Source organism: Pollachius pollachius, assembly GCF_949987615.1.
Source record: "Pollachius pollachius genome assembly, chromosome: 10".
Taxonomy (NCBI): Eukaryota; Metazoa; Chordata; class Actinopteri; order Gadiformes; family Gadidae; genus Pollachius; species Pollachius pollachius.
Genome location: NC_136943.1, coordinates 11335364 through 11354803, shown reverse-complemented (window position 1 = coordinate 11354803; position 19440 = coordinate 11335364). Strand labels below are relative to the sequence as shown.

The 19440-nt window shown below is 45.7% G+C and overlaps 1 protein-coding gene across 1 annotated transcript; it reads left to right on the top strand.

Moving 5' to 3' along the window:
- Window positions 1–566: 566 nt before the first annotated feature.
- Window positions 567–19440, top strand: stag2b (STAG2 cohesin complex component b). Its single transcript, XM_079744936.1, has 34 exons — window positions 567–748; window positions 2717–2844; window positions 2941–3034; window positions 3573–3716; window positions 3826–3922; window positions 4021–4097; window positions 4308–4512; window positions 4681–4832; window positions 5689–5762; window positions 5871–5994; window positions 6104–6202; window positions 6352–6431; window positions 6760–6867; window positions 7322–7433; window positions 7540–7657; window positions 8255–8358; window positions 8532–8624; window positions 8722–8811; window positions 9050–9253; window positions 9365–9435; window positions 9930–10017; window positions 10113–10193; window positions 10314–10406; window positions 11538–11712; window positions 12150–12289; window positions 12405–12506; window positions 12624–12772; window positions 13194–13322; window positions 13646–13899; window positions 15070–15298; window positions 15932–16039; window positions 16139–16265; window positions 16558–16635; window positions 17500–19440. Exons 2-34 carry the CDS (start codon window positions 2801–2803, stop codon window positions 17521–17523), a joined length of 3867 nt encoding a protein of 1288 aa, XP_079601062.1. The 5' UTR covers window positions 567–748; window positions 2717–2800; the 3' UTR covers window positions 17524–19440.

The following is a 19440-nucleotide window of genomic DNA, read 5'->3' as shown; positions in this document are numbered from 1 at the left end:
TGATTGCTGATTTACTGTAGAGGGGCCAACCATAGACTATACCTCGTTTTTATGAACCACAATATCACATTTTTAATATACACCCTTACCTACATACATACCTTCATTTAAATGTATACTTTAACAACTTAAAACTTAATGAATTGTTAACAATCTTAACCATTTAGAATTTCTTTGATTGCAAGGTAATTTCTTTGATTACTGATTTACTGTAGAGGGGCCAACCATTGACTATACCTCGGCCAAATACAGCCCTATTGTCAGTTAATATGTGGATTCTCTCAAATTAGGAATTTGGTCCACTCAGACAGTTCACAATGTGCCACGCTATCATTTCATTGCTTTATTAATTTATTCTTAAATCTGGTGTAGCTGTATTTTTTGTTTTTAAACATTGGGATACAAAAAGCGTCATTTGATTTTTTGGATAGTGTGCATGGTTTTGAGTTGTCTTTGTTGCAATTCACTGTAGTCCACTAGATGTCGGGTGATCTATAACCTTCTTCCCTCGCGTTTCCAGGCCTTACTTGTTGTGGCCGCTAGGTGGTAGCTCTGCACCAGGATTCTTACCCCCGGGTCGTCGAAACAACAAACCGAACTACGGAGCAAGCTGGCGAGAGAACGTCCGAAACCGCCTCTGACCGCGACTTTCAAACTCTTTTCCTGATTTGCAATTCGGAATTGCGAAGGGGTCCTTTTTGAGAATATATAAAGTTTGTATTCTTGGGGAATAAAGATTCACAACAAGGTAAGTTAGCTGTAAAATGGCGGAGCGCAATCTGGAAGTTAGTTGAATGGTATATCGCTAGTTAGCTCGCTAGCATGGCTAGCATCAGATTAGCCAGCCGAGCCGCTTGATGCTAGCCAGCGACGCACACACAAGCTAACGCTCGGCTTTTTGGGCTCACAAACTATATTTCGCGTATGTGTGTTGAATTAGTTATTTGCTACAAAAAAATACAAGTATTGTGAATTCAACCGACTCGGCTGCACTTTCGATATATACATGTAAACAAAGTGTTTGTTGCTTATGCAATCCATGACTGAACTCCCGAGGCAAGATGGAGGACGCAAGGACGGGATGTTTTTTTAGGTAACGCTAATGCTAGCTGGTGGACATGGTAGTGGGCTAGTGTGAGTTGTTTTAACATAAAAAACGACGTCCTGCTGATACGTAACGGCTATTTGTAGTATTTCATATAATCCCCGTGGTCAGAAAAGCCAAAGAGTGGACCCCCAATGTGGTTCCCGGGGACAATATAAGAATATTCCGCGGTTAGCTCACGTTAGCTTCCGTTAGTGCAGCACATAATGCGTTGTTTTGTTATTATAGTGGGCGAACGCCGAGCCCATTCGCGGTAGCTCGGTCGGATCGACACGTATGGTGGTTTAAAAATGAACTATATGAGATGGATATAACGTAGTGGATATGTGCGCTTTGGTAAGTAGACACTTGTGTTGTATTTTGAGCGAGGCTAAGAGGCAAACAGGACTAGTCGCCTGGTTACCTACTAGCCACTTAGCGGTAGCACTACCAATGCACCGGTGTCAATTTTGACAGGCGCCGTGGAAAAGGGTCGCCTTATCGGTGTTGTTGGATGGAACAGACCGGGAAGTTGTGGCATCTGCTCTCCACGCCAAATCGCGGCTCTAGTGATCATGTGAGGGTTTTCCGAGGGATCTAGTTGCTCATATCGGGTGGGAAGTTTATAGCTCTGTGATTTGGCGCCACTTTTTTTTTTTTTTACTCAGCACCCTTCGATTTTCCCAAACTTGACAGTCAACAAGCCTACCTAATTGGTAGAAGGGCGAGCGATTCTCAAAGAAACGTTCGAATTAAAGTGTAGATTTAAGCATGCTACTGTTCTATACATGTGTCGTATTGCAAGGGGACACATTTTCTATCTGGGCCGGTTAATATGGTGGCGTCGCAGAACATGGGAAAGCTGTACGATATATTTAGAAGTAGTAAACGGTGAGGACATGTCTAGAACTTATCTAAAGTACACCGCGTGTATCGGTTAATTTTGAATGACTTACTTTCTATGTCAGTAGAACACTACAGAAAGGCACACCCAGAACAGAACAATTTCTCAAATGGGAGGAGTTTGTTTTCCTTCTCTGCTAATCTGTTATCCGTCGAGTGGTTTTATTTAATATATATAAATGTTGGAGATTAGATCATTCACAATGTATCGATCATTTATATTTTTTATAACATATGGATATGAGCAATGACATCGTTTAGCTTTGTATGTTGATTGACCTAAATATCTATATGAATCGCATATAGAGCAGTGCATTCAGTCGTCTAAATCCAACTGTTTCTTGTTGATGTTGATGCCTTGCTTTGATTGGTTCAGATTTGTGTAGGGCGGATAGGCCATTGCCATATTTGGCCATGAGGAAGAACCTTTGCACTGGCTGCTATGCTTGTCGTAAACTAGGGGGGGATCAGAATGAGAGGGAACCAATAGGAGTGAAGCCTTACTTGACAGGCCCATTCGTGCCCGCCCCCTGTTACCATGTGAACGTGTTTTTCTCCTAGTGGATCATGGCCATATTATCATATATCACATTTGTCTTTACGTCCAGATAAACAATTGTAACATATGTCATGTTTTTTTATTTTTATTTTTATTTTTGGTATTTCTTTTTAATTTATTCAAAACTACCATGTGAATATTTTTCTAAATGGATTGTTTTTCTGTTTCAGGTCACATGCAACCACTTCTGGCCTTAATTTTATGAGGGTCTCCAGCCAGTCATAAGTTGCAGTTGTCCAGAAGATGTTACAGAAATGATAGCGGCACCAGAATTACCGTCAGACTTCCCCTTCCCTCAGTAAGTGGGCAACCTTTTGACCCTATGCAACATTACGTTAACAATGAAGTCTGGGTTGACCTGAACACGTCTTTTGATCTTGCTCCCCGTCAACAGGGACACAGACACCCGTTTCTCCTCAGACACAGACTTCTCAGAGGAGCCAGATGGAAGAACTGCAGTCACAGTCTCACTTGCAGCCAAAGGAAAGGTGTGTACTACTACCTGACTCTCACTCTGCCCCTGGGCTTCACGTGAAAGACTTTGCTTCCGCAGTGTTTCCTTAAAATGTGTGAGGAGGTTGATATGAACAGCAGCCAGTATGCTTAAACCATTTCCACCCTACAAATAAGGTGTCTAACGAGGCGGCGTAACTTTCCAATAATGTATTATTAAAATTTCACCTCACACACAAGTTTGTGTGTGAAGTCCAACTTAAAATTTGTACTAATGATGATTTTATAATGTAAGTTTTATAATTTCTGTGAATGGTTTCTAAAGCAGCAGGATACGTCACTTTAACTTGCTCTAAATTTGTGTTAAACTAGTCCCTAACACAGAATTTTATTTTGTTGATGTGGTCACAGCATGTGAAAATAACCAAGCTTGAGAGGATATTCTGACGACAACACAAAGAGAACATTATTTTATAAAACCCTTGGAAAATAATTCAAATAATAATGAGTTCAAACCTCACTAAAGGCCTATCCTTATTAACCGTCTAATGTTTCTCCCCATGTCCCTCCCAGGGAGGGAAGAAGGGGAAGAAGCCAGCAGGGGAGAAGGGGAAAGGAGCCAAGGGAACGGGGAGGCTCAATGGCCACCATCAGGAGAACGGCATGGAGAACATGATGCTGTTCGAGGTGGTCAAACTTGGCAGGAGTGCGATGCAGGTACGATCTGTTGTTCTTTGAATCTCTTCTACCAGTAAGAATCCTGGTTCCCTTTTTTAAGGGAGGCTAATGGTGTTTCAACAACATGTTTAATGTTATTTTCCTACAGTCGGTTGTTGATGACTGGATCGAGTCGTATAAAACAGACCGAGACGTTGCTCTTCTGGACCTCATCAATTTCTTCATACAGTGCTCGGGATGTAAAGGTGTGTGTAACACAAAGACAAAGTCGTTCAACAGGTGTGAAGTGTCTGTGACTACATGGAGGAGTGACCCTGTCCAACGTTGTTTTCCCTCTTTTCAGGTGTGGTCAGTGGGGAGATGTTTAGGAACATGCAGAACTCTGAAATCATCAGACGAATGACGGAGGAATTTGATGAGGTATCTATATCTTGGGGATGTTTAGCTCCCTTTGAAATTGTGAATTTAGGAAGTGCAACAAAGAAATGATTTGTTGACATCGTTGCAGGAACAAGTCAATGATATTTTAGAGACATTTAACTGTCTAATTAAATAGATACATGTGTATAGGAAATTAGTTAAATATGTCCTTGTATAAACATGCCATCTCCTGTTGTTTGTGTTTTATAGGACAGTGGGGATTACCCTCTGACTATAGCAGGGCCACAGTGGAAAAGGTTTAAAACCAGCTTCTGCGAGTTCATTGCTGTGTTGGTGCGCCAGTGTCAATACAGCATCATCTACGATGAGTACATGATGGACACTGTCATCTCCCTCCTCACCGGACTGTCTGACTCCCAAGTCCGCGCGTTCAGACACACCTCCACACTGGCAGGTAATGAAGAGCCACCATCTGCAAGTCTAAGCTCAACTGCTGTTTGTGTGGATGGTGTAGTAACCTCCTGACCGATTGTAAACATGCTGCACCACTAAACCGAACAAGATGATTTAGCGATGTTTCACCATTGGCTCTAACTGTACCGCGGTCGTGTCTTCTGTCTAGCCATGAAGCTGATGACGGCTCTGGTGAATGTAGCGCTGAACCTAAGCATCAACATGGACAACACCCAGCGCCAGTACGAGTCAGAGAGGAACAAGATCGTGGCCAAGAGGGCCAACGATCGCCTGGAGCTGCTCCTACAGAAACGCAAGGAGGTAACCAAAGAAAGATTTTACGTTTGGCTTCAAATGGTGCTGCTTTGTAAATACTTAACGGGATGGTGGAAGAACTATTCAACTAATTGGAAGGTTCCGACTCACTTTTACCTCCTTTTGGTTCATTACATCTAGCAATTACAATACTTGTCATACATCCAAAAATATATGGAAATTAGTTGAATGGCACTTATTTGTCCCATATACAATGTGTGGTGTCCATGGCAGGGAAAGAATTGTCTTGATAAGTGGGGTCAGGATTTATCTTTTCTTATGCAGTTAAACGGTGACACTTCGATGTCTAAGAAAACCATGGTCTAATTTTATATAACTCATCTTTACCGACCTATTGCATTTTAATGCAATGGGTCCAATTCTTCAAGACACATTACTAAGGCTACACCCTTGGGCAGGTCATTGTGTTAAAGTGTAAAGTAATGAAATATATACAGACCCCCTAGTGCATCAACACATCCCAAGACCAAATGGCTTTTTATTGGGTTGTGAGATGGGGTCCAGCATGGATGTGGACTGCACTCGCCCGCCTCTCAGTGTAACGCCACTGTGGGTACTGTAGTGTCACAGTGGTGCTGGTGCTGGTGCCGGCTGTAATACCCCAAGCTTTGGCAGTTTATTCAGTTATGCAACAGCAGGTCCCACTAGGCATCCATCTGCTGCCACACAACGGCAGGGTGGCATAGTTGGCCGTCACACGCTGCCTCGTTATGCTAACTATGCCTTTCAGCTTCACTCTCGCTCTCTCTCTGTCTCTCTCTCCAATCAGTTGGTACCATTTGACTGAACAAAAGCTGGCTGCTATTGTGTTCAATCGAGTGCTTTGTTGTTCATTTTCCAGCTCCAGGAAAATCAGGACGAGATCGAGAACATGATGAATGCCATCTTCAAAGGAGTGTTTGTTCATCGATATCGGTACGAGTTTACATATGTCATCACTGTAACGCATGCTTACCTCTCGGTATTGAATTTGACGCTTCATTGCGCTGTGCTAATTACATTGTGTGTGCCTTATGTCGACAGCGATTCTATAGCAGAAATCCGAGCCATCTGTATAGAAGAGATCGGGGTGTGGATGAAACTATACAGCGACGCCTTCCTCAACGACAGCTATCTGAAGTATGTGGGATGGACCATGCACGACAAGGTTGGTTAGAATTACATTTAAATTACATTTGAAAAGATTCACTTTTTAACACTTCCTGGTATGAACTCGGAGGTGGTCAACCCTAACCGCCCTGCACCTGTCTTTTCAGCAAGGAGAGGTGCGTTTGAAGTGCCTGACCGCACTGCAGGGTCTGTACTACAACAGAGAGCTCAACACGAGACTGGAGCTGTTCACCAGTCGCTTTAAGGTCAGCGCCACCTGCTGGCTATAACTTGATTCACACAATGCTTTTAATACCACCCAAGTAAAACGTGTAGTCAGTGACTAACCAATGACGCATATGTGCTTCACATACCGGAGCTAAATGGATGATTTTTTTTTCTATCACACGCACAGGACCGCATTGTCTCGATGACCCTCGACAAGGAGTACGACGTCGCAGTGCAAGCTATTAAACTGCTCACCCTTGTCTTGCAGTAAGTAGCAGCCACTCATGATTGTCCTCCAAAATGTATGCATGCAACGACAAGCAAGTACGTGTCTTCAGATTCGACCGTTAGTAAGCTGGTTGGCAAAAACATAGCATTTTACACATGTTTTTTTTCTCTTAAAATATGTATATGGTAACGGGGGAAAAATGGCGTATACAATGTAAAGACATATTAATTCTTCGAACAAAAAATGAGCATATCTGCAATTTAAGTGTGGCTGACCCTGCACGTGTGTTCTGTGCAGTGGACCATTCTGTGTCAATGTAAGCACGGTTTGGCTGATCCCCCATGTGTGTTCTGTTTGTGTCCACAGTAGCACAGATGAGGTGCTGAGCCCAGAGGACTGCGAGAGCGTCTATCACTTGGTCTACTCTGCTCACAGACCTGTCGCCATAGCAGCCGGGGAGTTCCTCTTCAAAAAGTATGTGTGACGAACCCCGTCTCTTCTGTATTGTAGGAGGGTAAACATAATGAAGCCCATCCAGGTTATCGACCCAGCACCCAAACACGACTCGCACAGCTTGTGAGGACTGTTAATGCAATACTTGTGTTGAACCGAGTGAGGCAGAGGTCAGGAAAGGGGGAGAAGCAGGTTAGGGAAGGAAGATCGAATTGGATGTTTTAATTGCACTATAAAACCACGCCTTTGTCGACCCTTACAATTCGGCTCTGAGAAATCTGATGCCGGGGCGAGATTGTGCACGTCTAATAATTGTCTCTGCTGGAATAAGGACCTGGCTACCGCCGCTACTCTGTAGTCAGATTCGCCGTGGCTATTAATCTGGCGTTTGCGTGTTTTGACCCATTCAAAAAGACATAGGTGTATTTATTAGACAAGATTAGACACACTGACTTGGTGTTTGCCTCCCCTTCAGACTCTTCAGCCAACGGGAGCCAGAGGAGGAGGGCGCCCCCAAGAGGAGAGGAAGACAAAGCCCCAACGCAAACCTCATCAAGACCACTGTCTTCTTCTTCCTCGAGAGCGAGGCACGGCAACATCCACACCACGCGTCCCCAGTGGTTCAGCCCTTTGACCATGATACAGACCCCCTAAACGTCCCTGCTTAACACGGACTCTCTTGTCTCTCTTCAGCTCCACGAGCACGCTGCCTACCTGGTGGATTCCCTGTGGGAGTGTGGCGCAGAGCTTCTCAAGGACTGGGAGTGTATGACCAGCCTACTGCTAGACGACCCTCTGCCGGGAGAAGAAGGTACGACATACGCACTCTTGATTGGCCGCCAAACTGGTGCTGTTGCCCAGTGTACGAATCAGGACGGCCCCCACGAGTTTGTAGTGACGATAGCACTACAAAAAGGCATGCAGCCGTAACGCATTGATGGAGACATTAATAAGTGTGGTGGTTATTTAATGTCACACTTGAATGAAAACCGCTGTCTGTTTGGGGACCATTTGTGGGCGGCACAGTTCAGTAGTCTGCACGCCGACACCGACACAAATCCTGTACAGCATCGCCTGCTGTAAGCACTTTTCCAATCACAGCCAAGCTGCCATCCTAACACTAGCATGCTAATGTAAACAAAACCTTAACCTCTGCCTGCTACTGTAGAGCTAGTGGACATGCAATTCAATGTTAAGTCCCATTATGTTGCACAGTTCATTTTCAGAGTGATATTATGATTATGCATCTGACATTTAGTTAAGCTAAGGAAAATGACTCATGCTTTATTAGAAAGCGGTATTCCAAATATGAATATGCATATTACAATGAGAGCAATAACAAAAGTTCATACTTGACATTGTTGTTACAAGGTGTAAAACTCTCTTTACTCCCGTGTGTTTCCTGAAGCTCTGACGGACAGACAGGAGACGGCTCTGATTGAGATCATGCTGTGCACGGTTCGTCAGGCGGCCGAGTGCCACCCCCCTGTTGGCAGAGGCACCGGGAAGAGGGTACGGCCACAACACTATCCAATAACAAACACCACCCTAACCGATGCTGAGCCACTATTGTACAGCGTTGAATTGCCCTAATTGAACAGTAATTGACTCTGTTATCGGGTGAGTCACTTATCCACCATATGGCAAGAGCCTGCAAGCTGAACACACAAGCTGTCTTTTCTCAGGTCATGACGGCTAAGGAGAAGAAAACGCAGCTGGATGATAGAACCAGAATAACAGAGCTTTTTGCAGTGTCGTTGCCCCCTCTACTGGCTAAGGTGAGTTACAATTCTGCACTGACTCAATGAGGTTTTTTTCTTTTGTTTTGTTTAGAGGTGTACTTAATATGCATGTGCGTTTGCTTGTGTTTGGCAGTACGCAATGGATTCGGAGAAGGTGACTAACCTGTTACAGCTCCCTCAGTTCTTCGACCTTGAGATTTACACCACAGGACGTCTAGAGAAGGTACAAACAAACCCATCAGGCAATAAAAAAAAAACGTCAAACTTGCTGTGGTGTTTTATTTTTTTTCTTCTTCAACCAAAGTCATCTAAGGTCATTACACCAGCAGCTCAAACCTGCCGGGCTCATTTAAAAGTTCTCTCACGTGTCTGCTCTCTCTCTCGCTCCCTCCCTCCCTCCCTCCCTCCCTCTCTCATTTTTAACTTTACACTCTCTGGTCTGCCCTCCTCCCCCCCTACAGCACCTGGAGTCTCTGCTGCGTCAGGTCAGGGAGATCGTGGAGAAGCACACCGACACGGAGGTCCTGGAGGTATGCTCCAAGACCTACCACTCCCTCTGCAACGAGGAGTTCACCATCTTCAACCGGGTAGACATCGCTCGCTCCCAGCTCCTAGACGAACAGGTGGACAAGTTCAACCGGCTCCTGGAGGACTTCCTGCAAGAGGTGAGCAGGACGCTGGGTGTCCCCCCGCAGAGAGGGCCGTTGTTGAGGTGTTGGAGGTTTGCGTGGCACTGCTGCGACGATGTTGTTAACTGTCAAGTGTCTCTTCCCCAGGGTGAGGAGGTAGATGAGGACGACACCTACCAGATTCTCTCCACTCTGAAGAGGATCACCGCTTTCCACAAGTATGTGACCCAACTGCCCCTTTTATGTATACACCACACTCGAGCTGAATTCCCTCCACTCCCACCCGAACATCCCGCCTGAGATTCATTAATTGCAGCAAGGGCTCCATGCTAACTTTTCAACAATGGAGGCACTACGTTTTACAGTTAGTAGCAGTAGCACATCGTTTGGTCGCAAAAAAACGGAGTGATTGCATCGCCAATTCTTTTGGAGGTATTTTATAAGCACTCTTATTAACATAGATCAATATTGATCAAAAACAGATGGAAGTCAAGCGGCAGCAGTGCCACGAATAATTTTTTAAGTTGCAGTGGACAGATTTACGGTAGTGAGTTCTCCAAATTGGTGGCAGTCTGGGGTCCTGACATCTCCTCCTACCTCTCTTCAAACCCACCCCCATTCTTTCTCATCTGTACTGAGATCCATGAATCACTGCCGTGCCTGTGGTTTAAATGAGCCGACACTTACTGTTACTTTTCTTCTGCTCTCTCAGTGCGCATGACCTTTCCCAGTGGGACCTCTTCACCAGCAACTTCAAGCTGCTCAACACTGGCATCGAGAACGGGGACATGCCAGAGCAGGTGAGCGCTAAGCACCTGAAGGCACGCCGAGTCATCACAGGATGTATACGTGTTCTTTAGCGCTTCATCTGACCACCACCTTGTTGTGTGAGCAGATCGTGATCCAGTCACTGCAGTGCACTCACTATGTGATCCTGTGGAACCTGGCCAAGCTCTCCGAAGGCATCTCCAGAAAGGTACAGTCTGCCCTGCTATGGCTAGCTGATCGGGTCGGTTGGCTTGCAGCGTCTTCAACGCTGAATAATTAGCATGGAGGTGTAATCTTAATAAATGTGGATTGTATTTGGTGATTTCAGGAGGATATGGTCACCCTGAGGAAGCAGATGAGAGCGTTCTGCATGATGTGCCAGCGCTATCTCACCAACGTCAACACGGCGGTCAAAGAGCAGGTAATGCCGTGTTTAAATTGGGCTCTATGGTTCATGCTGTTGTACAAGTTGTTGCTATTAAAGTTGTTTAATACAAATATGCAGTTTGAGAAAAAACCTCAAAGAAGCTTTTAGTTGCACAGTTGAGTTAACACCATGTGGTCTGATGCTTGAATGTAGCTCCATCCCTCCAATTATTATTACATCCCAAGAGAATCTCAGCAACATTTTATTTGTTTTTCTTTCTTGAGTTCTTACCAGAAAAAAAAATATCTCGTCCAGATACATTTCCAACAAATGTAATATTATTTTTCCCAGGCTTTTTTTTTCTTTTCATGTGTTGGTTTTTTATGGTTGGCTTACTTCACCTTTTTATTTCTCCCCAGTTATTGCCAATGGAGCTCGCTACCTCATCTCCTTCTGTTTTATTTAAAGTGAAAGTACTGACTCCCACTCAGTCGTTGGCTCGACAACAACCAAAACGTATTGAACCCTCTGAGGTTTGGAAAGCAAGGGGCTAGGCGCTACGGCGTTATGTGCCACAGAGGCCTGGCAGTGGAACATACAACAATACAGGCGTTGTCGTGTATTAAATGGACAGGACAATAACAGGAGCGGTATACTTTCAATGAAAGTCGGTTATGTTTAAAAAATGCCATATGTAATTTTAGTTTTATTTAATTAGAAGGAACGGAAGGAATAATCTGTAAAACGTTGCAACAAAATGTATAAATGGTTAAAGATCACAGCAAAATTACCTATTGGGAGGGCCTCTGTTATGATACTGAGTTGATTTCGTTAGCCTAACTTCCTTGTCAATTAATAGAGGCCCTGAGGCTGATGTTGATTCCATCTTCTTTTCATTGAGAACCACCAAACCCCGGGCTGTAATCTGGCCCAAATGAGATTAACAAGCCCTCTCTGTTTAAGTGTATCATCCGTGCCTCCGAGCAATCCTCCCTTTTCCTTTCCGTCTTCGCTCCTCTGTTAGAATGTGATCAGTCAGGTCTGTGTTTTGTTTCCTCAAAGTTGGAGCAAAGGGGGATCTCTCTTTATTTAGCCCGATTCCCAGGTGTTCTGATGTCCAATGTTGTTTTCTCCCCGACAAGGCGCCAAGCATCTCCCTTTTTTTCCCATCCTTTCCATCTGCAGGCCTTCACCATCCTGTGTGATGTGCTGCTCATCTTCAGCCACCAGATGGTGTCAGGTGGCCGGGAGCACCTAGAGCCACTCGTCTATTCTCCAGAAGACTCGCTGCAGGTGGAGCTGCTCTCCTTCATCCTCAACCACGTCTTCATCGACCAGGACGAGGAGACCAACAGCACAGGTAGCGGCTCGCACTGTGACCTCCTAGCCATTGCCTATGTAATATCACTGTGGCAATGCTATTGATTAATTTAGTCTAATATAATCCCCAAATAGTCGTATCTGGTAGTTTGAGTGTGTCAATGTTCACATACACTTCTTTATGGATGTTAAGAATCAATGTTCATGAATATTTTAATAGTCGATAGATTAAATATCAACACATTGGTATGTGTATTTGTAACAGACGGGTAACTGTCAGGACACTTGACTTACACTTTCCCTTGACCGATACCACTTTCTAAACCCTTGGTTAACCTGGGGCTGCAGAGGTCACCGCAGCAACTTTGTAAATCAGCGAGTGCCCATTTCCTCAAAAAGAGCCCAGCCGCAGCAGCTTAATGTGTGTAATGGAGACCATGTGTCGGGCTGATGTTTGTGCTCCGGTCACACCGACAGATGGGCAGCAGGACGACGAGGCAGGAAAGATAGAAGCGCTGCACAAGAGAAGGAACCTGCTGGCCGCCTACTGCAAGCTCATCATCTACTGCGTGGTGGAGATGAAGACGGGCGCGGACATCTTCAAGCAGTACATGAGGGTAAGGCATCGGCGGCTTGCTTCAGAGATGCTCTCTCGATTTAGCACGGTTACAATTTAGGGGGCGGAATTGACGATTGAGTGATTGTTCCATTGACTGTCACGTTCGTCTCCAGTATTACAACGACTACGGCGACATCATCAAGGAGACGATGAGTAAAACTCGGCAGATCGACAAGATCCAGTGCGCCAAGACGCTCATCCTCAGCCTGCAGCAGGTCAGTACGCCGCAACAGTGCACCTTTTGGACGCCATTCAGAAAAACAAACAAGACAATGTGATCGACAGGTGTGAACGCTTGACTTTATTTAAACCTCCACACCTCATTCCTCCAGCTCTTCAACGAGATGCTGTCGGAGCTGGGTCACGGCTTCGACCGCTCCTCCTCGTCGTTTTGCGGCATCAAAGAGCTGGCCCGTCGCTTCTCGCTCACCTTTGGCCTGGACCAGGTCAAGACCAGGGATGCCATTGCCATGCTGCACAAGTAAGACCTCACCTCCTCAACCCCCCCAACCGTCTCTTGTTGCACTGCGCATATCTAGAATTACTGTCCTGGCTGCGGGGCGCTGTCAAAAACAGCAGACAAATGACCCCTCGGTTGCTATTTTTCCACGGTGTATATGAGCCGGGTTATGTCCTGCCCTTTCAAGAGGCTTAGCCGGGGGAGCCCTGCTGGGCGGTTGCCCCCTGTGAATCTGGTACTTCCATTTGTAAGCATGGAATTGTTGGGTATTTGCCGGCATCGGAAGCCACCCCTGTTTATATCCCTGAGATGTGTGTATTATGAGAAGTCAAAATTGGTTTCGCACGGAAATCAGACATCAAACGGTGGGGGGCGGAAAGTAAATTATGACGGCGCGCTGGGATTTATGGTTTGGCTTGCGTGTGTGTGTGCTTCTTTTCAGGGACGGGATAGAGTTTGCATTCAAGGAGCCAAGCCCCCAGGGAGAAGGCAACCCTCCCCTTCACCTGGCTTTCTTGGACATCCTCAGCGAGTTCTCCTCCAAGCTGATGAGACAGGACAAGAGGACTGTGTAAGTCTGCGTGCCTGAGCTGCTTGCCAGGGGAAGTGTCTCCCTCTCATTCCTCAGCGCAACAGGTGTCCGTGACAACCGCCGCAACGGCTGTTTTGTGTTGCACGAGTGCTTGGTTCAAGGCTGTGTCTCTCTCTCTCAAGCGCGCTCTCTCTCTCTCGTCCTGATTCTTCCTCTTCAATTGAAATGTGCACCTGGCTTTGAGTGCGTGGGCTGTTTGATTTGTTATCCGCAGTGTGTGCTTTCGTGTGTATGCGTGCACAATTGGCGCTAAAACGAGCGGCCCCTGTCCGCCTGACTGATGGTCCTGTTGTCCCCCACAGCCACATGTACCTGGAGCGCTTCATGACGTTCCAGATGGCCCTGCAGCGCGAGGACTGCTGGCTCCCCCTCATCTCCTACCGCAACTCCCTGCAGGCGGGAGGCGACGACGACACCATGTCGGTGATGAGCGGCTACTCGAGCCGCGGCTCCTCTGTGCGCTCCAAGAAGGCCAAGCCCACCGCCGCCACCAGTGCGGCCGCCGCCGCCGCGGCCGCCGCCGCCACCACCGCAGCCAAGCGGAAGCTTCCAGAAGGTATCCTATATGGAACGGGGACATTAATCACACTCCAGACGTTTTTGTTTTTCCAGGCTATGGCGGACCCCCGAGGCCACATGAAGAGAATGATATATCTGTATTTTTAGACTTCTAAGTTTATCATTGTTGAACTACATATTGTCTCTGGGGTGGGCTTCGGTTTTAAGGCAGTTTCAGGCTTTATCTGTTCTTCGTTTTGTCTTTTTGCTTCTTTACTTCTTTATCGCTGTGAGGTCCTGCCGTTATCGGTTGTGACCCAACGAGTCCCGTTTTCTCGCCCATCAGCCTCATCAGTAGCTCGGCTCAAAGGAAAAAGCCCCGTTTACAGAGCTATAATGTTGCCCTACCGCTCTGTTATGAAGGCAGCGCTGAGACCTGGATTAACCCAGATGAGCCCCCCACCCCCGCCTCCCAGTTTTGCTCTGCCAGCCTCTGTGCTGGGGGAAGGGATTACGGAGCAGATGGTGGGAGGGTCACAAGATGGAGCTGCGTCTTACTGCTTAGAGCGGGGTCGTTTAGATTACCATCCGGGTCAACATGTGCGTGCATTCGACTCGATACAATTTTTTCTTTTTTAACAAATGGAAACATGCCATGCTTGTCTTGTGGAACTCAAATTCCAAATGTTAATGGAGCCGTTTCTTTGGCATGAATGCGTAGGTGTGTGTTTGTGTCTGTGTGTGCGGTCTTGCGTGAGGCCAAGTTCTCCCCTGGATTCTATTTTCTGGGGCATTTTTCCCCTCATGAGAGCAGTTATAGTTTAACGATCAAAGAAATACATGGTTCAGTAATCAAACCAATTCATGGAATAAAAAATTGGTACATTGCTTTTCTACCAAAATCCACATCAAGTGAAAGTGCCCAATGTTGAACATATCGTCCCTCAAGCTCATAGCTGTCTGCCAACAATCTTTTTGGGATTCACTTAGTCGACGGTTGAGATAACGGGATTTCGTAATTAAATGAACGACTTCTGTGTCATGTCGTAGCCACAAAACCATTGCAGCTGTATTTTTCATCCCAGTCTCATCCCAACCCTTAACTTTATGCCCAATCTGTGGAGCGCCATGGCATATGAAATGAATTAAAAGTCTCATTTGATTTTCACGGGGGCCAGCTCGTTCCATGGACTCAACCCTCTGCCGTGTTCTCCCCCCGCCCCTCCAGAGGAGAGCAGCAGCAGCAGCGAGGTGTGGCAGCAGAGCCTGCAGACGCCGGTGATGATGCCCTCGCCCCACCTCACCTCCACCGCCATGCGCGAGCCCAAGAGGGGCCGGGACGACAGCTACATGGGGGTGTACCCCCTGCCCCACGACCAGCAGACCCCCCACCCGCACACGCCGCAGCACCATCCACAGCAGACGCCGCAGCACATCCAAACCCCCATGGACTACAAGTGAGTAGCCTCGGCCCCACCCGCCATCCGCCTGTCTCATGACCCCATTTAAATAAAGGACATTCCTCACCTTGACCCTGTGGTTGGTCAGAGTGTCTTCATGACTGAATGCCATTCCGTACCTGCCAGGCAGTTTGTCGGAATGCCTTTGAGTCTGTTGTCAAACACGGGTTACTTTGGTGATATGAAACGGTTCTGCAGTCTCCGAGCATACGGGTCCCGTTTTAATGATAATGTTTTTCTTTTGGATCGGTACATGGGGTCAGAGATCCTGTACCGCTGCCAAAAGGCATTGGACCATGGTCATGCGTAATGTCCTATTTGTTAAGTATTCGTTTTAGCAGCCAAGTAAATAATAAAAGAACGAATAGTTTATTCTGCGAGCTCCGTGCCAGCTCCTGGGCCCATAGAGGAAGACGAACCTACCTCCGGCCTCACAGGACCTTAGTTTCTCTCCCTGGCAACGGGCCAGCAGGCCATCCTTAATGTTGGACTCGGTGCTGACTGCAGTCAGGGCACTACTAACTGTGCGTGTGTGTGCGTGTGTGTGTGTGTGTGTGTGTGTGTGTGTGTGTGTGTGTGTGTGTGTGTGTGTGTGTGTGTGTGTGTGTGTGTGTGTGTGTGTGTGTTCAGTTCTCAGGTGACGTGGATGCTGGCCCAGAGGCAGCAGGAGGAGGCGCGTCAGCAGCAGGAGAGAGCCATGAACTACGCCAAGCTCAGGACCAACCTGCAGCACGCTATGTAAGAGCCCCCGCTGCTCCCACCGCCCCACGGGGGGCCGGGCCGGCCCGCTGCGCTGGCATCGGTTTGCTACAGCCACTGTTTGTTTGTATTCCACAGTCGCCGTGGTACCGGGCTCATGGAGGAGGATGAGGAGCCCATCGTGGAGGACGTAATGATGTCCTCTGAAGGCCGGCTGGACGACCTCAACGAGGGCATGGACTTTGATACTATGGACATAGACCTGGTGAGGTGTTCGGCCGCTCTTCAGTCATCGCGTGCAATCGCTTCCGCAACGAGGCGCCTGTTTTCATTTCACTTTCTATTTCTCTTTCGTTTTCATAACCCCTTTTGGGAAATTTGAAAGCATTTCACAACCGAGGCGAACCATAGTGTGCAGCTTTCTAGTTGTAGTCATTTGAATGGTTCAGTGTTTGGTTTGGTAGTGTGTGTGGAAGGCCCCGTTAAGTGTTGGATGCGTGTTAACAGTGACTGGTACTATTGGATCAGCCTTGTGCTAACCGCATGTTCTCCTGTAGCCTCCGTCTAAGAACCGCCGTGAGCGGTCAGAGCTGAAGCCAGACTACTTCGACCCGGCTTCCATCATGGACGAATCGGTAAGCAGCCGCTACCTTCCAGCACAAGCCACCCCTAACACAAACAACCAAGTGGTACACTACCGAATGCTTATACTTGAGCAGTATTAAAATTCAGATACTTCTGTCACCTTAAAACACATAAAGGGTGAGTAGATATTTCGTCACGTCCAAGGCCTTGTAATTTACTGCCTTTGCTCACGGCCAATAACTATTAATGCATTCAGCTCTACGGGTTGGTTTGTAAAATAATAATATTCTCTGCATTTCTCGCTGCCCATTTGATAGAAATTAGACAGGCAATCCACCAAAACCTGAATCAAATAGCTTCTGCTTGTACGCATGGCTGTTTATTCCAAATTTCTGAGTGAGGCGCTCGCCAAGAGCAGCCTCAGTCTTGTTTCTTTCCAGTTTTATTCTGATGCTGCAGCAGAAGCTCTTGTGTTCTACTTTTCTCCCCCTTTCTTTTTGTAGGCCTTCACTGTTCTTAATCTTGGCAGCCATTACTGTGACAGTAATAGCCCTGAGTGACAGCCCGGAAGCAACTTAACTGTAATCAACCGGCCAATCGATCAACCATCCCTATTCATTTAGTGTATTTCACTATATTCATTCACATAGACACGCCGACCGCTAAACAACACCATCTCTTGGATGAGTTATTGACATTTAAAGCAAGTTGATGAAAAACCTGCAGTCTGAACGTAAATAGAAATGTGTATTCAACGGCAGCCGCGACAGCAGTGGTATTGAGCTGGCAGATTAGCCATTAAGAGGTGCTTTCTCACCATTTAAAAGACTGTTATGGGCTATTGATTGCTCTCAAGTGCCTCTATTTGCTCTCGTCTGATGATTAATTGAAGTCTTCTCTCACACGGTCCCCAGGTCCTTGGAGTGTCGATGTTTTAAACAGATATTAAAGAAGCTGGGAGAAGAGTGGAGGCGCCTTTGTATTTAAAGAGTTTTAGATGCGAAAGCTGAAGTGTGTATCCTGTAGAGAGAACATTTCTGGCTTGTGCTCCACGTGGACCAAGGACCCCCACGCTCAGTGTTGCTTGCTCAGAGAGGACTTTGTTTCAAATATTTACTTTTTATAACCTTGGGTAAGCTCTTCCTGCTCGGAATCCATAGTGACAGGCCACTACCAAACCTATTAGAGCTCAGACATGTCTAAATAAAAATCCATACTAGTCCTTTTCCTTTTTTTTTGGCTTTTTTTTTTTCTCAAATGGGGATGGATTGGTGTGTTAACTTAAGAAAAACTTTTTTATGTCTAACCCTTTTTATAATAGTAGTAAGTAACCAGGTGTGAAGTAGTAATTTATAAACGGACTGTAGTAGCTTGCTTGTAATGTGTTAGCCAAAAGGACGGAGGTCTTTATTTTATATTTTTCATTTATTTTGCCCCCCTCTGGTTTCTAAGTTTCTAACCCCCACCCTTAATGGTTGGACCTGATGTGTGGTCCCAGTCACCTCTGGTGGTTTCCATGGTGAGTTGTAACTGTAGAATCAGTCAGGACCCCTTTAGTGCTGTGAATGTCCCGGAGACGCGGCTAAGCGCTCCTTTACAGTTTAAACAGTAAGCGTTTAACGCTCACCCAAAGATTCGGATCACTCCCTACACCTACGTCCCACTGAAATGCATCCCCCCGTCATCACAAAGTGAGCTGATTTCTTTCCTGGTAGTGCCACTGTGTGGAGTATGAAAAAACAGTGCATTTGAAGAAAATATCCTCTTTTTTTTTTTCTCTTTGAAATCCAGCATATTAATGTTGAAATGGGTATCTACATTTTAAATAAAGTTATATATGAATTGGTGCTGATTTTATAAATGTGCTATTATTTTTTTCTTATTTTCAAATTTTCAACCGACGGTCACAAAGTTTGAGAAATGTGTAAGAAAAAAATAAAAAATCAAGAGCATGTGAGTCCATGCACCGAGAAAGATTTTTAAATTTGTATTTTTATGGTTTGTCTTGATAATGTCTTTGGGTTTCTACCTTTTTTCCTACATGTAAAATAGTTTGGATAAAACTAATGGGGATGATTTGTGAAATTCAGCTTTAAGGTTTTTCTCAACGTGGGGAAGATAACGAAAAAAGTCCTGTCACAAAATACTTCTAATTTCAAATGTTAAAACCGAAGCTAGTCAATCGGACCCTCCTGAAGGTGAACGTTTATTCAGCAGTGCTCTGGCAGCTAGACAAAGCTTAGATTTTGACAACTACTTGTCGTACACACAAGTTTTATTGCGATGTTTTGTCTACTGAGATATTTTACTTTGTAGTCATTCCATGCCTAAGCCTTAAACATGCTAGTGGAGATCACCTTCTCTCACCGTAATATTCCATGTCAGAGGATCATGTTCATGTTTAAGGGGGATAATTGGCTTCTTATAACATGGAACGTGAAGTGGCTGGGCGTAATGTGATAAAGTAGATGAACAGCCAGTGTGGGTGCGTGTGTATGGTGTGTGTGTGTGTGTGTGTGTGTGTGCGCGTGTGTGCGTGTGTGTTTTGCCTAATTATTTTATGTAAGTAAAAAAAAAAAATCTTTTAAGGAAGAAAAGTACTGTTTATTGTTTGTTACTTTACCTACCACTAAAATGGTATAAATTCTTATTGGATCACGTGTACATATATACAAAATTTCAAGCTTTATTTTTCTTTTACCTCTCAAACCATTTCTTGTGTTTTACATTTTGTTTTGTTTCCTCTGCACTCTTTTAGTTTCATGCTCGGTTGTCTATATCCCATTCTCTTTCACTCACTCTGTTTCTGATTTGTACTTGTCTGGAGACTTTTGAATAAAAATCTACACATTTCA

Bases quoted from the DNA above. Each gene is read 5' to 3' on its own strand.
- stag2b (XM_079744936.1), top strand. From the start codon at position 2,801: ATGATAGCGGCACCAGAATTACCGTCAGACTTCCCCTTCCCTCA. The intron at 7,434-7,539 runs GCACGGCAACAT...GTCTCTCTTCAG, and splicing joins TCTTCTTCCTCGAGAGCGAG to CTCCACGAGCACGCTGCCTA. The intron at 15,299-15,931 runs GTGAGTAGCCTC...GTGTGTGTTCAG, and splicing joins CAAACCCCCATGGACTACAA to TTCTCAGGTGACGTGGATGC.